This window comes from Giraffa tippelskirchi, chromosome X (assembly GCF_054371585.1).
Source record: "Giraffa tippelskirchi isolate mGirTip1 chromosome X, T2T-mGirTip1v1.2.pri, whole genome shotgun sequence".
Lineage (NCBI taxonomy): Eukaryota > Metazoa > Chordata > Mammalia > Artiodactyla > Giraffidae > Giraffa > Giraffa tippelskirchi.
Window position 1 is genome coordinate 17,418,473 of NC_137289.1, and position 18,065 is coordinate 17,436,537.

The 18,065-nt window shown below is 44.0% G+C and overlaps 2 protein-coding genes across 9 annotated transcripts in view; one reads left to right on the forward strand and one right to left on the reverse strand.

The window, feature by feature from the left end:
• The window catches only part of ADGRG4 (adhesion G protein-coupled receptor G4), a 145,433-nt gene that overhangs the window by 127,188 nt on the left and 180 nt on the right, over window positions 1-18,065 (reverse strand).
• MAP7D3 (MAP7 domain containing 3) overlaps window positions 405-18,065 on the forward strand; it is a 63,191-nt gene continuing 45,530 nt past the window's right edge. For all 8 annotated transcript variants that reach the window (XM_081564946.1, XM_081564955.1, XM_081564960.1 and 5 more), the window contains exons 1-2: window positions 405-562; window positions 14,904-15,056. In XM_081564946.1, the coding sequence (XP_081421072.1) occupies window positions 15,017-15,056 (40 nt within the window). In that variant the 5' untranslated portion in view covers window positions 405-562; window positions 14,904-15,016. The remainder of the gene's footprint in view (window positions 563-14,903; window positions 15,057-18,065) is intronic.

The window sequence follows — 18,065 nt, forward strand, 5'->3', positions numbered from 1 at the left end:
ACTGCTGTTCCAGTTCTTAAGGTAGTGGGATATGTCTCGGCTCCGGGGTCTAATCAAAGGCTGAAATAAGCCCCAGGGCTCTGATTAGTGCCATGGAGCTAAGGCAGTACTCCTAGTGCCTGTTCACACTCTTTATGAACCATAGAGGAAGTAGGCTTGTGAATCTATAGAATTCTGGAAAACATGTTGTGGTTAACATTTATTGTACAAGTCTTTGTGCTTATCTAATAATGTGTTTCTTCTACCTTGAAAAGTACTCAGTCATTGAAATATATTCACATATAACCTGGTCCTGGTCTGAGTACATCACAGTTAACGCCAGGTCATAATAGTTGATGAGCTCACAATAGCGCAGTCTGGGCGGGGTCAGGGTATAAATACAGGGTCACTGCTTGTGAGAGCTCAGACTCTGGGGAAGAGCCTAGGTGAAGACATCAGAAACCAACCTTCGTGGCTAGGCTCACATCCAGAGAATCACCGACATCTATCCATCCACCTGGGTTTGCAGTTGACATCTACCAAGTCCCATCAGAAGCAGCAGACTTGCCAGAAAAAGAACAAGGTAGTAGGAGAGAAAGTGAATGGGGTACATGGAACAAGCCGCAGAGCTAGGGTTTCAAGGGGAAGCTCTCCAAGACTCTATTTACTACTAATTTATCCTATTTGCTGCAAAAAGAGTTGGAGACAGCTTATAAGGATTCATTCCATAGAGTCATCCAAACAAATTTTAAATCAAGTAAGATAGAGCAGAGAAGACTAAAGGGACAAGGCAGGTAATCTAGTCCAGGAGCAGGGTAAAGATGCAGTTATGTCGCTGGGTCTCAATGCAAACCAGCAGCAAAGGCAGAATTTGAACTAGAGTAGTAGGCTTCAAAGAAATAATGGACTTGGACTTTGAAAGATAAGTGGCCTTTGTGGGGGTGGAGATGAAGTTAACAGCCATTCCAGGCCGAGGGCGAGCTCTAACACCTACACTAGGTCTGGGTAAAGCACCTAGAGCAAAGATGACGGGGAGGAGCCTTGAGAGACGCATGAGGCTAGAGGCAGAACAAGTGACAAATCACACAGAGTCTTTAATGAATGCCTGCTTTTCCATCACTCAAAAGTTTTCCAGGTTCTGAAGTATGGGGAAACTTAGATGTGCCTTAGAAAAAACATTGGATAATGAGGTAAATGAAGTGTCTCAATGTGAGAGCACCCAGGTATGGGAATGGGCAGAGTTGTCTTTACCATGGGTTGCCTGGTTACTGTGACTAAGGGAGACCGTGACATCACAAAATAGCAGCAGGGAGGATGGGTGGGGATATGAAGGGATGGAGGGTGAGAAAATGGGACCATGAGAGATTTCAGAGACCCCTAGTAAATAACTACTTTTTGCACTTTTGCCCCAGGGGAGGTTGTTCAGAAAAGAGATACATTGCCTGACATCACTATTCATGTGCCTGAGTGGCTGAGGGGCCCATGATGAGGTGGAGTGGAGAGGGAGCGGGGAGGAGCCATGATGCCTCACAATGGAGGCATGATTCATCTTCCCCACATGGGGTCTTTTAGTCAATCAGGGAGCACCTTCTGCTGACATGTGAATAGTGATGTCAGGGGTGACTAATACAACCCTCTATTCCTTCCCCTGGGGTAGGGAGCAGTGTGTGAAGATGGAAGTATTATGGGGGAGTACTAACTTCTAGGTACAGCTAGTTTCTGTGGTATGGGTGCTGAGGTGGGAAGCAAGAGCACTGATTTCTAATATGAACAAGTGATTAAGTAGGAGATAGCCATTGGCCAGCTCCCACTAATGGGAGATTTTGGTTTGTGAGACAATTAAAGCCTCACAATGGGAGCATCATGGCTCCTCTGTCCTCCTTCTCCCTCCCTCTTTGTGGGTCCCTTAGCCAATCAGAGGCCACCTTATGCTGACACATGAATAGTGATGTCAAGGATGGCTTCTGCTACACTGTCAAGTCCTTTTCCTAGGACTAGGTCTGGAGAATGAAAGTGGGTGTCCAGGGGGACTACTACTTTCCAAGGCCAACTAATGGCCTGTCACATGGGGTGCTGCCATCAAATCAGGCACCTTGGCTGTTGATACAGAGTTTGAGATTAAGTAAGAGTCATCCATTGGTCAGCTTCCACCGTTGACAGACCTTAGTTTGAGAGGCCATCAATGCCTCACAATGGAGGTGTCAAGGCTCCTCCCACACCCCTTGAGTCCTTCAGCCAATCAGAGAGCACCTTGTGTTCACATGTGAATAGTGATATCAGGAATATTTTCTGCTACCCTTTCAAGTCCTTTTCCTAGGACTAGGTCTGGAGAATGAAAGTGGGTGTGTCTTGGGGGACAACCATCTTCCAAAGCCAATCTTCCAAGACCTCTCAAACTAAGGTCTCCTATTTGTGGAAGCTTGCCCAATGGCTACCCTCCTTGTTTCACAGTCTTTTTATCAGCAGCCATGTGCTGGCATCTTACCCCAGAATTTCAGATCATAGTTTCTGATCTTTGAGAAGAACAAGGGTTGGCCCTAGAAGATAGTGCTATCCTCATGACATCTCCACTTCCATACTCTGCACTCTGCCCTACGGGAAGGAGTTGAGAGGGTGGGAGAAGTTATCCCCAACATCATTATTCAAACGTCAAGTCTAAGGTACTCTCTGAGTGGTCGAAGGGAGCTATGAAAGGGGGAGGAGCCATGTAGCCTCCAATGTGAGGCATTGATGACCTCTCAAACTAAGATCTTCCATTGGTGGAAGCTGGCCCAAAAGCTGCCTCTGACTTAGTCACATACTCTGTATCAGCAGCCCCTGTGCTTGTTTACCACTCCAGCACCCCAAATCATAAGATCTGGCCTTTAAGGCAAATAGGGATGATCTTAGAAGTAGTGCTCCTTCATTATACCTCCACCTCTAGTGCAATCTACCTTGGGAAAGGAGTTCAGAGGGTTCCAGAACCCATTGCTGACATTACTATGCACGTGTCTGACCAAGGTTCTCTCTAATTGGCTGAAGGGACCCATAGAGGGAGGGGAAAGCCATGATGCCTCCATTGTCAGACGTCAACTGGCCTCTGAATCTACGTATTCCCATTGGTGGGAACTGGACCAATAGCTGCCCTCCTACTTAATAAGAGTTACTCTTTGCCAACCACGTGGGGTTTCTGTTAGATCTAAAGGTGAAAAGGTCTCTCTCCCATTACCACTCTCCTGAGTATACAAAAAGCATAAGCGAGTTTTAATGAAGGGATTATTATGTCTTAAGATGTTAAGAGATAAATGTCAGTTGAGAGTTTATGGAACAGGATAGATACTATTACACAAAATAGTAAAGGAATTTTTGAATCTTTCTGTGTAGTTATACGTAAATGCATATACTATATGGTCTATATAATTTTTATACTCTATAAACATATAATGTAAAAACATTTCCAGTCAGAAAAGGTATAGGCCTTTTCCTGACCCCATTTGAATCTTTTGAAACTGATTTTAATTTGCTTTGGGGATATATATGAATTGGGCCATGGTTGCTATGGAGATCTCAAAGCTCATCCTATCTTCTCTCTGGTTATGTCTAAAATGATGTCTTTGGGGAGATTCAAATTATGAGAATGAGGACTGTGGGTGTCTGCCTCTCAAGATGCCACTTGTTATCAGCTACCATCTTCTCCTAAACTAGAAAGGTTCATAGATTCCCAATCTTAATAGATGATTACATTTCATAGTAGATCTTTTATCCTGTCAACCATTCTGAATAACACACCAAATTAATTTGGGGGCATAAGTGGATGTGCTTTTTAGGAGAGTTTGGCTCTATTTTCAGCTGTGAATTATGCATTAGTAAGAATTATTTGGACAGCATTCATCATCATTTCCAAAGTTAATGAAATTCCATTACACTTCAGTACATTTTCATTTCACCCAGTGGTAAATTTATTCTCCTTCCCTCTTTCAGTCTCTTGCTCCCCTTTTGCATCATTTACAGTAGTTACAGAGTGGGAACATGGAGAGGTTTCACAGCTAGAATAAGTTAAATAAGGGCCAGGAAAGACAGATGTTACTGATTCCCTCTGTAATGATGATGTACTCTATAACTCAATGCCAAGATGAGCAAGGTTGCCTGTTTTCACAGCTGTCATTGCTGTTTCCATTGCTCAAGAATTCGGGGCAAGGACCGGGTTCAGAGGGCTACAACTTGGAGGTTGGGCTCATGTCTCATCTTAACACAGAGCTCCCACTTATGCACTGCACACAGCAGCAGCTCAGGCTACCCAGTCACCACACTGAATAGATTGTTTGACCTATGGAAACTCTTTGAGCCAATGAGAGAGCCAGTAGCTCTGCCAGGTCCAGCTTTACCCCACAGAGAAGCAAACCTGGAGCTCTCCTAGGTGCTGGATATTTTCCTAGGTGCTGGATATACCTCCTAGGTGCTGGCTTAGCCCTTCCCTGGTATCATCCTGCTTCCAGCCCTGGTTACAACTCAAACCAAACCCTGCTCCCACATGGCAAGAAACCTGTCTGTCTGGTTCTCCAGCAACTGACCCAAGTGTACTCTGGCAGCTACTTTCACCCTCACTCACGGGAGGCTCTGCATGTTTCTAGACTCTTCTTCCAGTGAATAGTGGTTCAAACAGAGTTCTGGCTCTGAACTCAGAAAGACCAGGCATAGAGGGACTTGGACTTCCTTGGGAATGCTGCTGCATTCTGGACCAACTTGAGCCCTAGTTTCCACAGCATGAAATGGAGATGAGATCCCTCTTAGAGACCAATGATGAGGAAGACATGAGATACTATCTGGGAAAATATTGAGCATGGAGCCTGAAGCTTGGTAAATGGCAGTTCTTATGACTATTACTTAGGCCATTCTAGTGATGCTCTCTGACTGCTTTCTGATTCCTTGTGCCTTTTCCCTTTTATTTGCTCTGAGGAATGGCCTCCTGCTCATCCGTGACGAGGCTTAGAGGGAGGCACTAGTGTGTGACAGGTACCGCCCTACTCACATAATACCCCTGGCTTCCTAGTCTAGGCCAGTCTAGTCTAACCTAAGCATGTGACTTGCTTCCTTCCTCATTCCCCTACTCAAAAATCTGCCCAGATCCCATTGTTTACCTCAGCTATTTAGGGGTTGGCATTCTGCCTACAGCAAGTTTGAGAAAGCTAGGGCTTCTCTCTGCTGTTTTCATTCAGCCCTGCCTCAAGTCCCATGAGGCACTGTGCTGGACAAATAAATATTTAGTGAGAACCTGTTCCTACTCCAGACACCACACTAAATACTAAAGATTTGATGGTCAGAAAAATTAGACATAGTCTCTGTTCTCTCAGAACTCAGTCTACTAGGAGAGATAGATATTAACACACACCTTAATGATTTAACAACGTGAGGCTAAGATAGGTTCTCTGTAGAGTGATTTTTACCATAAAGCTAAAAGAAGCTAATAAAGTTTCCAGTAAAATGCCAGGGCCCCTCATTTGAACAAGCCCCTATAAGATACTGAGAGTTATAGAATGTTCTAGATGGAGATGGGATATAGATATTAAAGTCACCCCCAAAATATTACCCTTGTGGCTCAGCTGGTAAAGAATCCACCTGTAATGTGGGAGACCTGGGTTCGATCCCTGGGTTGGGAAGATCCCCTGGAGAAGGGAAAGGCTACCCATTCCAGTATTCTGGCCTAGAGAATTCCATGGACTGTATAGTCCATGGGGTCACAAAGAGTCGGAAACAACTGAGTGACTTTCACTTCACTTCACTTCATAAGATGATACAAGACTTGGGGTGAAAAGGAAGATCATTTTCAGAGTGTTTACTGATTTCATTATACAAATACGTAACAAACTTTCAGCCTTCAGGCAGATATATGTTTTATTTTTAGAAAAAGGATGGAACTTTTGAATCCTGTATAAAGGGAAGGGGTTCTAAATTCCTAAATATCAAAACCATACAAAAACAAGTCTGTTTCCATGGCTGAAAAAGTGTCCTCAGTTCTGTCAGAACAATTAGAAATGACCACAGTCAGATGAATTGTTTTCTGGTATTCAGCCAAAGTAACTGGAATAAAATCAACCAGATGGCAATCCCATTGATTGTACAATCATCTGCCATTTTCCAGTCCAAGAAAATGATCTCCACATGAACAATCCAGGCATGTCATAACACAGACTCTTGCTTATATATAGTAGTCACCACTTCAGAGTACTCTTCAGCTTGATTTAGTTGCTCTGTATAACACAATGTGTATTTATTTAGATTATTTGATGCTCTCTACTTCAATTAACTGCAGACAGATTCCTTCCACAGGTGAAAGGCAAAGAGCATATTTATTTGCCTGCTTTAACCATATTGGCAGGTAGTCAGGCAAACACAACCATGACAACATCTGTCTAGTAAGCTACCCAGAGCTCCCAGGCCAGGAGGGTGATTTGAGTCAGGTGGAGATAAGTGGGTAACCTTGACAACCTTCTTAGTTGTCAGGGAAATGACAGAACCGGGGAAGTACCCTACTCTTGCTCAAATGAAAGCCAAAGCCATCAATGAGGGGAAGTAATTAGTCCTGATACTGAAAGGTACTGTAAATCCTGTGACCACATGCATCCCCTTATCAAGAGATGTTCTCCAACCTTCACCAGTCCTGGGAAACTTAGGGTGCTGGGACTAATTCAGGACACAGCAAATCTGTACATAAACCTGAGGATTAAAAGGCAGTATGATGCATTCATTAGAGGGAGCACTGAATCAGGCTAACCCCTGGAGACCGTGTAATTTTAATAGAAAAAAAAGTCAAATAAATGCCCCCTCTTTGGACCAGGCTTCAGGCTAAGATCATGAACTTAAGTCTTTCTCTAGGGTTCTTCATTTTCCTTAAGAATGATTTTGTCACCACATAACACTTGGTCACTGCTGTTTAGAGCTGCTGCCTCTGCTTCTAACAATATTTCATGGTAGCCCCCAACAACAACACAAAAATCTCCATTCTAGACAAGAGACCAAATTATTCCACATTTTCATCCTGCTTCCTCAAAGATATCCCATCTCATCAGCAATATACAAGCAGTACAGATACTCTGAATCCTTGTCAGCATTTAATAGTATCAATTTTGCTTCGTTTTAAATATTTATTTCTTTTTGGATAGTTACAGAAGGCAAGGGATCCTGACTTTTTTTGGCCACATGGCATGTGGAGTCTTAACCACTGGACTGCCAGTGAATTCCCTGAGTGTATCAGTTTTTAGTTTTGCTTTTTGTTTTAGCCATCCTGATCCGTACTTAGTAGTATCTCACTATGGCTTTAATCTGCATGTCCCTAATGACTAATGAGGCTTGAGCACCTTTTCATGTGCATATTTGCCAGCATTATGCCTGGCACATAATAATTGCCCCTTCTAAGATGGTTTCTCCTCCCTTCTTCCCAAATACATGATTTTAACAGATGTCATCCAGAGACAAGACTTTACCTCCCCCGCTCAGGTTTTAGGTAGCAGTCACAAGCTTGAGGAGAAAAGCTTGGGAGACCTAGGAAGAGAAAGGGATGTCTTTGAGAATTTCTCACACATCACACCATGTAAGTGACCTCAGACTTCTGGTGGTAAGAATTGTCCAAATCCTAAAAATAATTTTCAATACTAGCTTCTTTGGATTAAACAACACACACACCATGGGGTTTTTTTAATCAAATAATTATTTCAGTGAATTGTACAGTCAAAATAGACAGCTAAATTTGAAGGCAGCTGTGACAAGTCCCTGAAAACCTTTCCATATGCCCTGCTGGCTGCATTTTTACAATTATGATTCATATACAATGAGATGAGTGCATTTACTACCATACAATCTCCCCTCGTACTCTGAAAGGAAGTCTGTAGTTTCTCATTTCTTTTGCTGTTTCACCAATAAAAGCACCCTGATTCTTGAAGCCTGGAATCTGATTACAAAGTCCATTTTGACTCATTAAGTATTTACTGAGTATCTAAAACACACCAAAACTAGAGTAGGCAATCTGGGGGAATTTACTGATTATAAAAGACACAATCTTAAGCCCTGGAGGCAATTTGTGGTCAGTCTACTGGCAGCTTGGGCTTATTTCAGGAAACAGCTGAAAATTCTGCTAATAGTCTAGACTTGCTGTGTGGAGTCCAGGCAGGAGGTGCGGCTTCTTTTTTTTTAAGCCTTTTCTTTTTTGATGACCCTCCTGACACAAAGTTGTCTATAGTCCCTGGCTCACTTCCTCTTTTTAACAGCCTTCTCAGCTTGTATTCAACCGTTTCCTGTTGACCTTTTCTAAATGCGCTTGTTTGTTATTATCTGCCTTAAAAGCAAAAAACTGTAGACAGGCGGCATAAAATGTTATATAAGCTCTTGCATGTACTCTTAGCATAAGAAACAAGCAAAAAAAAGATCAAAAGTGGGAAGAGGTGGGGCAACAGATGATAGATTCATCTTCATAGAAAGTCTTCACCTAACTGATAAATTAATGGGAGGAAGACGGGCTCATATTTGACAACAAACACTGGAAGGAAGTCCACCCCTTTTCGTGAATAACTCTGTGCATGCTTGTTGATTACTGAAGGGACTTTTGTGTGAGAGAGGAAGGAAGGTTTGAATCACTTAACTATACCGTCAATTCATAACAGTCTGTGTTAAGCAATTGTTCTGATGAACTGAACAACAGACAATCAAAAGTTCTTCCCTTTAATTACCTATCTTCCTGCATACATCTCCCCCTCCACTTCCATCCAGCAAGCAATTTGTTGGAAATTAGGAAAAACATTTTCCCAAGGTAATCTCTCCCCCTACAGGCAAATAGCCTACCAAGCAGCTGGACCAATTCCCAGAAGAGAATTGCTGGATTACTCTGCACACGTTTACAATGGGGTCTGCCTGTCGAGAAGGGACTCCTATCCAACCAAATTCTCAGGGAGGAGGTGGTATAGGGTTGTGATTAAGGGCTGAAGTAGTCAGGGGAGCCTTGGGACTCTGAGTAAACTGCTCTCTGAGCGTCAGCTTACTCTGTTGTGAAATGAGGATTGTAACGAGTACCTCATGGGGCTTTTGTCAGATCTAAACGATACAATAAAGGCAAAGGCCCTGCCTCAATGGATATGCTTGGTGATGGCAGCCATCATCGATGTCATCATCATGATTATGTGCAGAGGATAATTACAAGAGTATGTGGGCCACTTCAACTAGGGGCTATGAGTTTGTTGCAAGTCGATTTTTTAAAAAATACATTCTAGCAGAAGCAAGCTATCCAGCAATAACCTTTGCTTTCATTCTCACTTCTGATATTCTTTCCTGCAAACAGAGGAAAAGGTAAGATTACACCTAGTTCACTGGGAGCTATGGTTGCTCCCCCAAGGATAGGACTGCCTCTCTGGAAGATGAGATCCTTGACTAGAGGCTTCTAGGAGCCCTAGGGAGAGAGCCTTCCCTTTCTCCCTGCACTAAGAGGGACTTCTAGTGCCTAAAGCTCCCCTCAGGGTCTGTGCCCTCTGGTTTTTGTCAGACACCCAGTCCTTCCCACCAGAACCCTCAGGCTTTCTTTAAATATGCAAATATCATTGATTAGGTCTCCTAATCTTGATCCAGGCATGGGAGCTATATTCACCTCTGGAAGTGATTTTACAAATATCTAATCTTGTCCATTTAGGGTAGATTTTCAGTTCAGTTGCAAACAGTCAGACACGACTGAGTATGTCTCTTTGCAACCCCATGGACTGCAGCACGCCAGGCCTCCCTGTCCATCACCAACTCCTGGAGTTTACTGAAATTCATGTCCATTGAGTCGGTGATGCCACCCAACCATCTCATCCTCTGTCGTCCCCTTCTCCCACCTTCAATCTTTCCCAGCATCAGGGTCTTTTCCAATGAGTCACTTCTTCGCATCAGGTGGCCAAAGTATTGGAGTTTCAGCTTCAGCATCAGTCCTTCCAATGAATATTTAGGACTGATTTCCTTTAGGACGGACTGGTTGGATCTCCTTGCAGTCCAAGGGACTCTCAAGAATCTTCTCTAACACCACAGTTCAAAAGCATCAATTCTTCGGTGCTCAGCTTTCTTTACAGTCCAACTCTCACATCCATACATGACTACTGGAAAAACTATAGCTTTGACTAGACGGACCTTTGTTAGCAAAGTAATGTCTCTGCTTTTTAATATCCTATCTATGTTGATCATAACTTTTCTTCCAAGGAGCAAGCGTCTTTTAATTTCATGAGAGTGGATTTTATCAGATCAATTTTTAGTGTTCTGGGACCAGTCTGATGTCACCCTGCTTATGTCAACTACCTATGTGCCTTGGTCAAAACATTTTCTCTGTCCAATGAAATGGGTTACCCTAGAAATTCTCTGAGGATGCTTCCTTCCTTCTCAGACCTTCTAGGGTTCTGGGATTCCAACTGAGAGAGAGAGAGAGGACCATGGGAAAGGACCCAGTATATATACAATATCACATCTAATTAATAATAATGCCCAGAAAAGCAATTCTTCCAATATCAGTTTGGTCAAAAGAAAAGTAATTGACTTGTGCAAACCTTGGAAGATTTAACATATCTGTGAACTCCCATGTTACTGGTCAATTGGATGATTTCTGCTGGCTTTCCCCTATGTTAGCACAGGAGAGGGCCTTGCCTGGAAGCCATGCTCCTTTTCGCCACTAGATGGAAGCAACACTCAGCCTTGCCAGTTCAGTTCAGTTCAGTTCAGTCGCTCAGTCGTGTCCGACTCTTTGCAACCCCATGAATTGCAGCACGCCAGGCCTCTCTGTCCATCACCAACTCTCGGAGTCTACCCAAACCCATGTCCATCGAGTCGGTGATGCCATCCAACCATCTCATCCTCTGTCGTCCCCTTCTCCTCCCGCCCCCAATCCTACCCAGCTTTAGGGTCTTTTCCAATGAGTCAACTCTTCGCATGAGGTGGCCAAAGTATTGGAGTTTCAGCTTCAACATCAGTCCTTCCAATGAACACCCAGGACTGATCTCCTTTAGGATGGATTGACTGGATCTCCTTGCAGTGCAAGGGACTCTCAAGAGTCTTCTCCAACACCACGGTTCAAAAGCATCAATTCTGCGGCGGTCAGCTTTCTTTACCGTCCAACTCTCACATCCATACATGACCACTGGAAAAACCGTAGCCTTGACTAGACGGACTTTTGTTGGCAAAGTAATGTCTCTGCTTTTAAATATGCTATCTAGGTTGGCCATAACCTTCCTTCCAAGGAGTAAGCGTCTTTTCATTTCATGGCTGCAATCACCATCAGCAGTGATTTTGGAGCCCAAAAAAATAAAGTCTGCCACTGTTTCCACTGTTTCCCCATCTATTTCCCATGAAGTGATGGGACCAGATGCCATGATCTCAGTTTCCTGAACGCTGAGCTTTAAGCCAACTTTTTCACTCTCCTCCTTCACTTTCATCAAGAGGCTCTTTAGTTCTTCTTCACTTTTTGCCATAAGGGTGGTGGGTGTCATCTGCATATCTGAGGTTATTGATATTTCTCCCGGCAATCTTGATTCCAGCTTATGTTTCTTCCAGCCCAGCGTTTCTCATGATGTACTCTGCATATAAGTTAAATAAGCAGGGTGACACTATACAGCCTTGATGTACTCCTTTTCCTATTTGGTCTGTTGTTCATGTCTAGTTCTAACTGTTGCTTCCTGACCTGCATACAGGTTTCTCAAGAGACAGGTCAGATGGTCTGGTATTCCCATCTCTTTCAGAATTTTCCACAGTTTATTGTGGCCCACACACTCAAAGGCTTTGGCATAGTCAATAAAGCAGAAATAGATGTTTTTCTGGAACTCTCTTGCTTTTTCGATGATCCGGTGGATATTGGCAATTTGATCTCTGGTTCCTCTGCCTTTTCTAAAACCAGCTTGAACATCTGAAAGTTCATGGTTCACATATTGCTGAAGCCTGGCTTGGAGAATTTTGAGCATTACTTTACTAGCGTGTGAGATGAGTGCAATTGTGCAGTAGTTTGAGCATTCTTTGGCATTGCCTTTCTTTGGGATTGGAATGAAAACTAACCTTTTCCAGTCCTGTGGCCACTGCTGAGTTTTCCAAATTTGCTGGCATATCGAGTGCAGCACTTTCACAGCATCAGCTTTCAGGATTTGAAATAGCTCAACTGGAATTCCATCACTTCCACTAGCTTTGTTCGTAGTGATGCTTTCCAAGGCCCACTTGACTTCACATTCCAGGATGTTTGGCTCTAGGTGAGTGATCACACCATCGTGATTATCTGGGTCGTGAAGATCTTTTTTGTACAGTTCTTCTGTGTATTCTTGCCACCTCTTCTTAATATCTTCTGCTTCTGTTAGGTCCATATCATTTCTGTCCTTTATCGAGCCTATCTTTGCATGAAATGTTCCTTTGGTATCTCTAATTTTCTTGAAGAGATCTCTAGTCTTTCCCATTCTGTTGTTTTCCTCTATTTCTTTGCACTGATCGCTGAGGAAGGCTTTCTTATCTCTCCTTGCTATTCTTTGGAACTCTGCATTCAGATGGGAATATCTTTCCTTTTCTCCTTTCCTTTTTGCTTCTCTTCTCTTCCCAGCTATCTGTAAGGCCTCCTCAGACAGCCATTTTGCTTTTTTGCATTTCTTTTCCATGGGGATTGTCTTGATCCCTGTCTCCTGTACAATGTCATGAACCTCTGTCCATAGTTCATCAGGCACTCTGTCTATCAGATCTAGTCCCTTAAATCTATTTGTCACTTCTACTGTATACTCATAAGGGATTTGATCTAGGTCATACCTGAATGGACTAGTGGTTTTCCCTACTTTCTTCAATTTAAGTCTGAATTTGGCAATAAGGAGTTCATGATCTGAGCCACAGTCTGCTCCCAGTCTTGTTTTTGCTGACTGTATAGAGCTTCTCCATCTTTGGCTGCAAAGAATATAATCAATCTGATTTCAGTGTTGACCATCTGGTGATGTCCATGTGTAGAGTCTTCTCTTGTGTTGTTGGAAGAGGGTGTTTACTATTGCGTTCTCTTGGCAAAACTCTATTAGCCTTTGCCCTGCTTCATTCTGTACTCCAAGGCCAAATTTGCCTGTTATGCCAGGTGTTTCTTGACTTCCTACTTTTGCATTCCAGTCCCCTATAATGAAAAGGACATCTTTTGGGGTGTTAGTTCTAGAAGGTCTTGTAGGTCTTCATAGAACCGTTCAACTTCAGCTCCTTCGGCGTTACTGGTCAGGGCATAGAGTTGGATTACTGTGATACTGAATGGTTTGCCTTGGAAAATAGTGTCTTTTCTGTTGTTATTTCTACCATGCTTACTCTTATCTCGGAGAAGGCAGTGGCATGCCACTCCAGTACTCTTGCCTGGGAAATCCCATGGATGGAGGAGCCTGGTAGGCTTCAGTCCATGGGGTCGCTAAGAGTCGGACAAATGAGCGACTTCACTTTCACTTTTCCCTTTCATGCATTGGAGAAGGAAATGGCAACCCACTCCAGTATTCTTGCCTGGAGAATCCCAGGGACGGCAGAGCCTAGTGGGCTGCCATCTATGGGGTCGCACAGACTCGGACATGACTGAAGTGACTTAGCAGCAGCAGCTGCACTCTTATCTATATGTTGGATCTGGGACCTTGATACTTAGTATTTATAGTTCTGCTTTCATGAGCAACTAAAAAGATTCCATTTCAATTATAAGTAATCGCCAATAATGGCACAGATTTCAGAAAAACACAGAATGTAAAGTTGGAAAGAACCAAAGCCACAAGGGAGTAGGATCCTTTAATTTGTAGAGGATGGAACAGAACTGGATTGACTTGGGCAAGGTCACCCAGGTAGGTAGTGGCACCATAAGAACTAGAACTCAAGTCTCCTGAGTCCCAGTCCCCAGGTCTTCCCCTTTCCTTCTTTTGGGAGGTGAATATGCTGTTAGTTTCATTTAGAAGCTGTGTGTCCTGAGGAAGATTGAGTTCCTCATCTGTAATATGGGCATAATAATAGTATCTACTTCATAGAGTTTTCGGAGAAGGCAATGGCACACCACTCCAGTACTCTTGCCTGGAAAATCCCATGGACGGAGGAGCCTGGTAGGCTGCAGTCCATGGGATCGCTAAGAGTTGGACACGACTGAGCGACTTCACTTTCACTTTTCACTTTCATGCATTGGAGAAGGAAATGGCAACCCACTCCAGTGTTCTTGCCTGGAGAATCCCAGGGATGTGGGAGCCTGGTGGGCTGCCGTCTATGGGGTTGCACAGAGTCAGACACGACTGAGGTGACTTAGCAGCATAGAGTTTTACTAGAGTTAGAGACCATGTATGTAAGAGACCAGGAGGCACAGCACACTCAGGGAGGCATGTCACAGACAGGCAAGTGTGTCACACAGGTGTGTCACACGCAGGTATGCCCAAAGGCATCTTGTTCCAAAATTTCCCATAACAGAGTCTAAATACAGTATATGATTTACACAGTATTCCTTCTCTTTCCCCCATAGGGACAGTGCATACCTTTTAAACAAAAACAATAAAACTCAATTCAGGAAATAAATGGAAGGGATCAGTGTCTGGTGAGAAGCTATCTAAGGCCTCTTTCAGAGCTAACAGCCTCTCAATGGTTGGTCTCTGGCTCAGGTATTAAGGTGCTGCTACTGCTGCTGCTGCTAAGTCGCTTCAGTCGTGTCCAACTCTGTGCGACTCTATAGACGGCAGCCCACCAGGCTCTGCCGTCCCTGGGATTCTCCAGGCAAGAATACTGGAGTGGGTTGCCGTTTCCTTCTCCAGTGCATGAAAGGGAAAAGTGAAAGTGAAGTCACTCAGTCATCCGACTCTTAGCGACCCCATGGATTGTAGCCTACCAGGCTCCTCCGTCCATGGGATTTTCCCGGCAAGAGTACTGGAGTGGGGTGCCATTGCCTTCTCTGGGTCTTAAGGTGAAGTGTGCCTAACTCCTGGTTTCTCCCTCAGGGACACAGCCACTCTTTCACTTACTTGCCAGCTTCATAATTCATCCACGCCAACAAAACCTGAATCAGACGAGGATCACAACCCCATCTAGACCGTCAGACTACTTTTGAAACATGGATCACACCATAATCAGGAGCAATGGCACCGGCAGCGGTAAGTCTTTCTCCTGATAGCTCTATCGAGGGGGAGCACTGCATTTGCAAATATCACAGTGTAACTGTAATCAGGGACCCATTTCTCAGAAATTATTCTTAAAATAGAAACGACTGAGTCTCTTCCAAAAGCCTAGAGCTGCGCCAGGTTAGAGTCCTAGAGCATCACCATGACCATGCGAAGTCGCTGAGTTGTGTCCAACTCTGTGAGCCCATGGACGGTAACCTACCAGGCTCCTCTGTCCATGGGATTTTACAGGCAAGAGTACTGGAGTGGGTTGCCATTTCCTTCTCCAGGGAATCTTCCCAACCCAGGGATCGAACCCAGGTCTCCCGCATTGCAGGCAGACGGTTTACCATCTGAGCCACCAGGGAAGCCTAGAGCATCACAGTAGCTGAATTAAACCCAAGTGATGACCACGCCTCACATTTATAAAATGCCTACACATCTATACAATGTTTTGTTCACTCTTTACAAACCACTTTGGGGTTTTTCTCTCATTTGATCCTTGAAACAACACTGGAGTAAATATGGCAGGTAAGTCCCCATCTCATAAATGAGAGTATGAGAGGCAGGACGAGATCGAGCACAAAAAGACCTTAGAATCAGACCTGAGTTCTTATCACAGCTCTTGCACTTCCTAGGTGTGTGACTTTGGGCAAGGTAATCTTTATAAGCCTCAGTTTCCTCATCTGTAAAAGGAGGATGATTGTGGTGGTTATGACGATTAAATGAGATGATGCATGGAAGCCAAGGGCTTTAACACTCAAAATATGTAACCTGTTATTGTTAAATCATTGACAATTTGTGACAGAAGTCAGAACAGATATCTTCAAGTCCACTGGGCCAAATGGTCAAATCAAACACATGCGTACATAGATCCACAGTGAGATTTTTTCTCTCTGAAATGGCAGGCTTTTCTTATCAACTAATCTTTGAAACCAAAATCACCGTTTTGTCCTTGATGGAAATTTACAAGTGAATCACCAACATTTCATTTGGTGAAGCACTTGAGGCAGTCAACTTCTATATGTTGCTTTTTTTAGATTTTGCCTCTTATTGACACAGAACTGTTCATCCCCTTCTGTATTAGCATGGTCACTTCTGCTCCAAGACTCTGTGCAGAAGTGGGAAGTTAGGAAAAGGCCAGAAAAGCACTATCACTGCCAAGGGCTGAAAGGTGGAGTACGCAGGGCCAGGCTAGGAAGTTTCAGCCAAGAACTCCCAAGTTCCTTTTCTATGCCCAGACAGAAGAGTTAAACCACTTTTTTTTTCCTAACTGCCATAGTGTGCCATCACTGATGACACACAAACACAGTAAACTGGTGCTGTTCCTCTAGAGAGCAATCTGCTTTGAAAGCTCTTTATATGCCTCATTCCGTTTTTGAGAACATTTTCCAAAGAAACCAGCTAAAAAGGACCGCAGTGGGTGGGAGGGTGGCAAGCTATATAAGGTTGTTCCAAGCCTCGCTATATATAATGGTGAAACGCTGGAAACCACCCAAATGTTCAATAATGGTAGTGTGTAAAAAAAAAAAAAGTAGAGTCTATGGACCAGATGAAATGTTCTTTAAGCATTAAAATGGTAAGTACGGGGTCTGTGTCAAGTGAAAAAAAAAGAGATCAAGATGTGATATAGACACAAACATTACAACTCTGTAAACTCAAAATGTATGTGGGCATAAATATCAAGGAAAGAAAATGTGTAATGCATAGAACCTTTTAATTTCATTTGCCTTAGCAACTATGCATGCCACTTTGCAGATGTTATTTTAATGCTCCTGACAACTCATCAGCTTGTCAATTTCAACACACAAAAATGCCCCTTGCTGGGGTGATAATTTGGATTGTGTATAACAGCATCTTGAAAACTTTACCATATAAGAGCTCTGCCATTTACTAGCTGTGTGACCTTGGACAAGTCAGTCTCTCCAAGTGGCTTCCTTTGTAAGATGGGAAAGGACAGCTGACTAAATTTTAAATCTCTAAGCTCTGGAAATTCAGTGTCTTCGAGGTATCCAAAGAGTCCCAGTTTGAGTTTTTCCATCTTTGGCCTTTCCCCAAAGTGTCCCTTAACAACAGATTGTCTTGAAGTGTGATGTAAAATGTCACTAGAGAAAAACAGGACTTTTTGATTTTAAAACTAGACATAATACAAAATGTTACATTACTCTCTGTCATATTTCCATGAATTCTGGGGACCCAGCTGACTGTGCTTCTTTTCGACCACACACACCCAGAAATTTGGCATAAGTGGCAGGGAGGGGGAGACGTCGTCAGAAAGAATTTGGGACCAGGCTCAGACAGTGTTAGGGGAAAGTGTTGAAATTCTCTGCTGTGGCTTCCGGGAGGCCAAAGGGAAAATAGATTCTGCTTTGTCTTCAGTTAGCATTTAAATAAGCCTCTCACGCCGGAGGTAGCACTTCCCGCGGGTGTCTGCCCGGCCGGCGGAGGTAGGCGGGGCGGCGTGTTTAGCCACGTGACCGAGTTAACCCCTTCTAGACCTTCAAGGCCAACGTGCTTCCCTCTTGGCGATAAACCGCTGAGGCTGAGGCTGAGCTTCAGAGGCGGATTCTCATCTGAGGCTGCTTTAACTTTAGACTACCCTCAGGGGAGATCCTCTTTTCTTGCCAGTGCTAACTTCCAACCAGGCCGTTTCCACTTGTAAGAGGGGACTGCAAGCATCCTAGTGACAGCCATCTATGTGTTGGGACTGTATCTGCTCCTGCCTTGTGCCTTCCCCACCGGAAGAGGGGCCTGGGGGAGGGGACGGCTGGATCTGCGACCGCACCACAGGCTTTCTCGCCACCTGAAGGGAAAAGGACCTACCTTGACCCCGCTTCCCCGCCCCACCCCCAACAGCTGAGGGAAGCAGAGACGGAAGGAGGGTGGTAGCCGGAACACAAAGAGTCCTGGCCTTCTGTGAAGCTCCAGTATTCCGATTTAAAAGGAGATTTCTGAATGAGCCCCAGCCCCCCGCAAACAAGCCCTTTTGTTAGATAGTTCCAC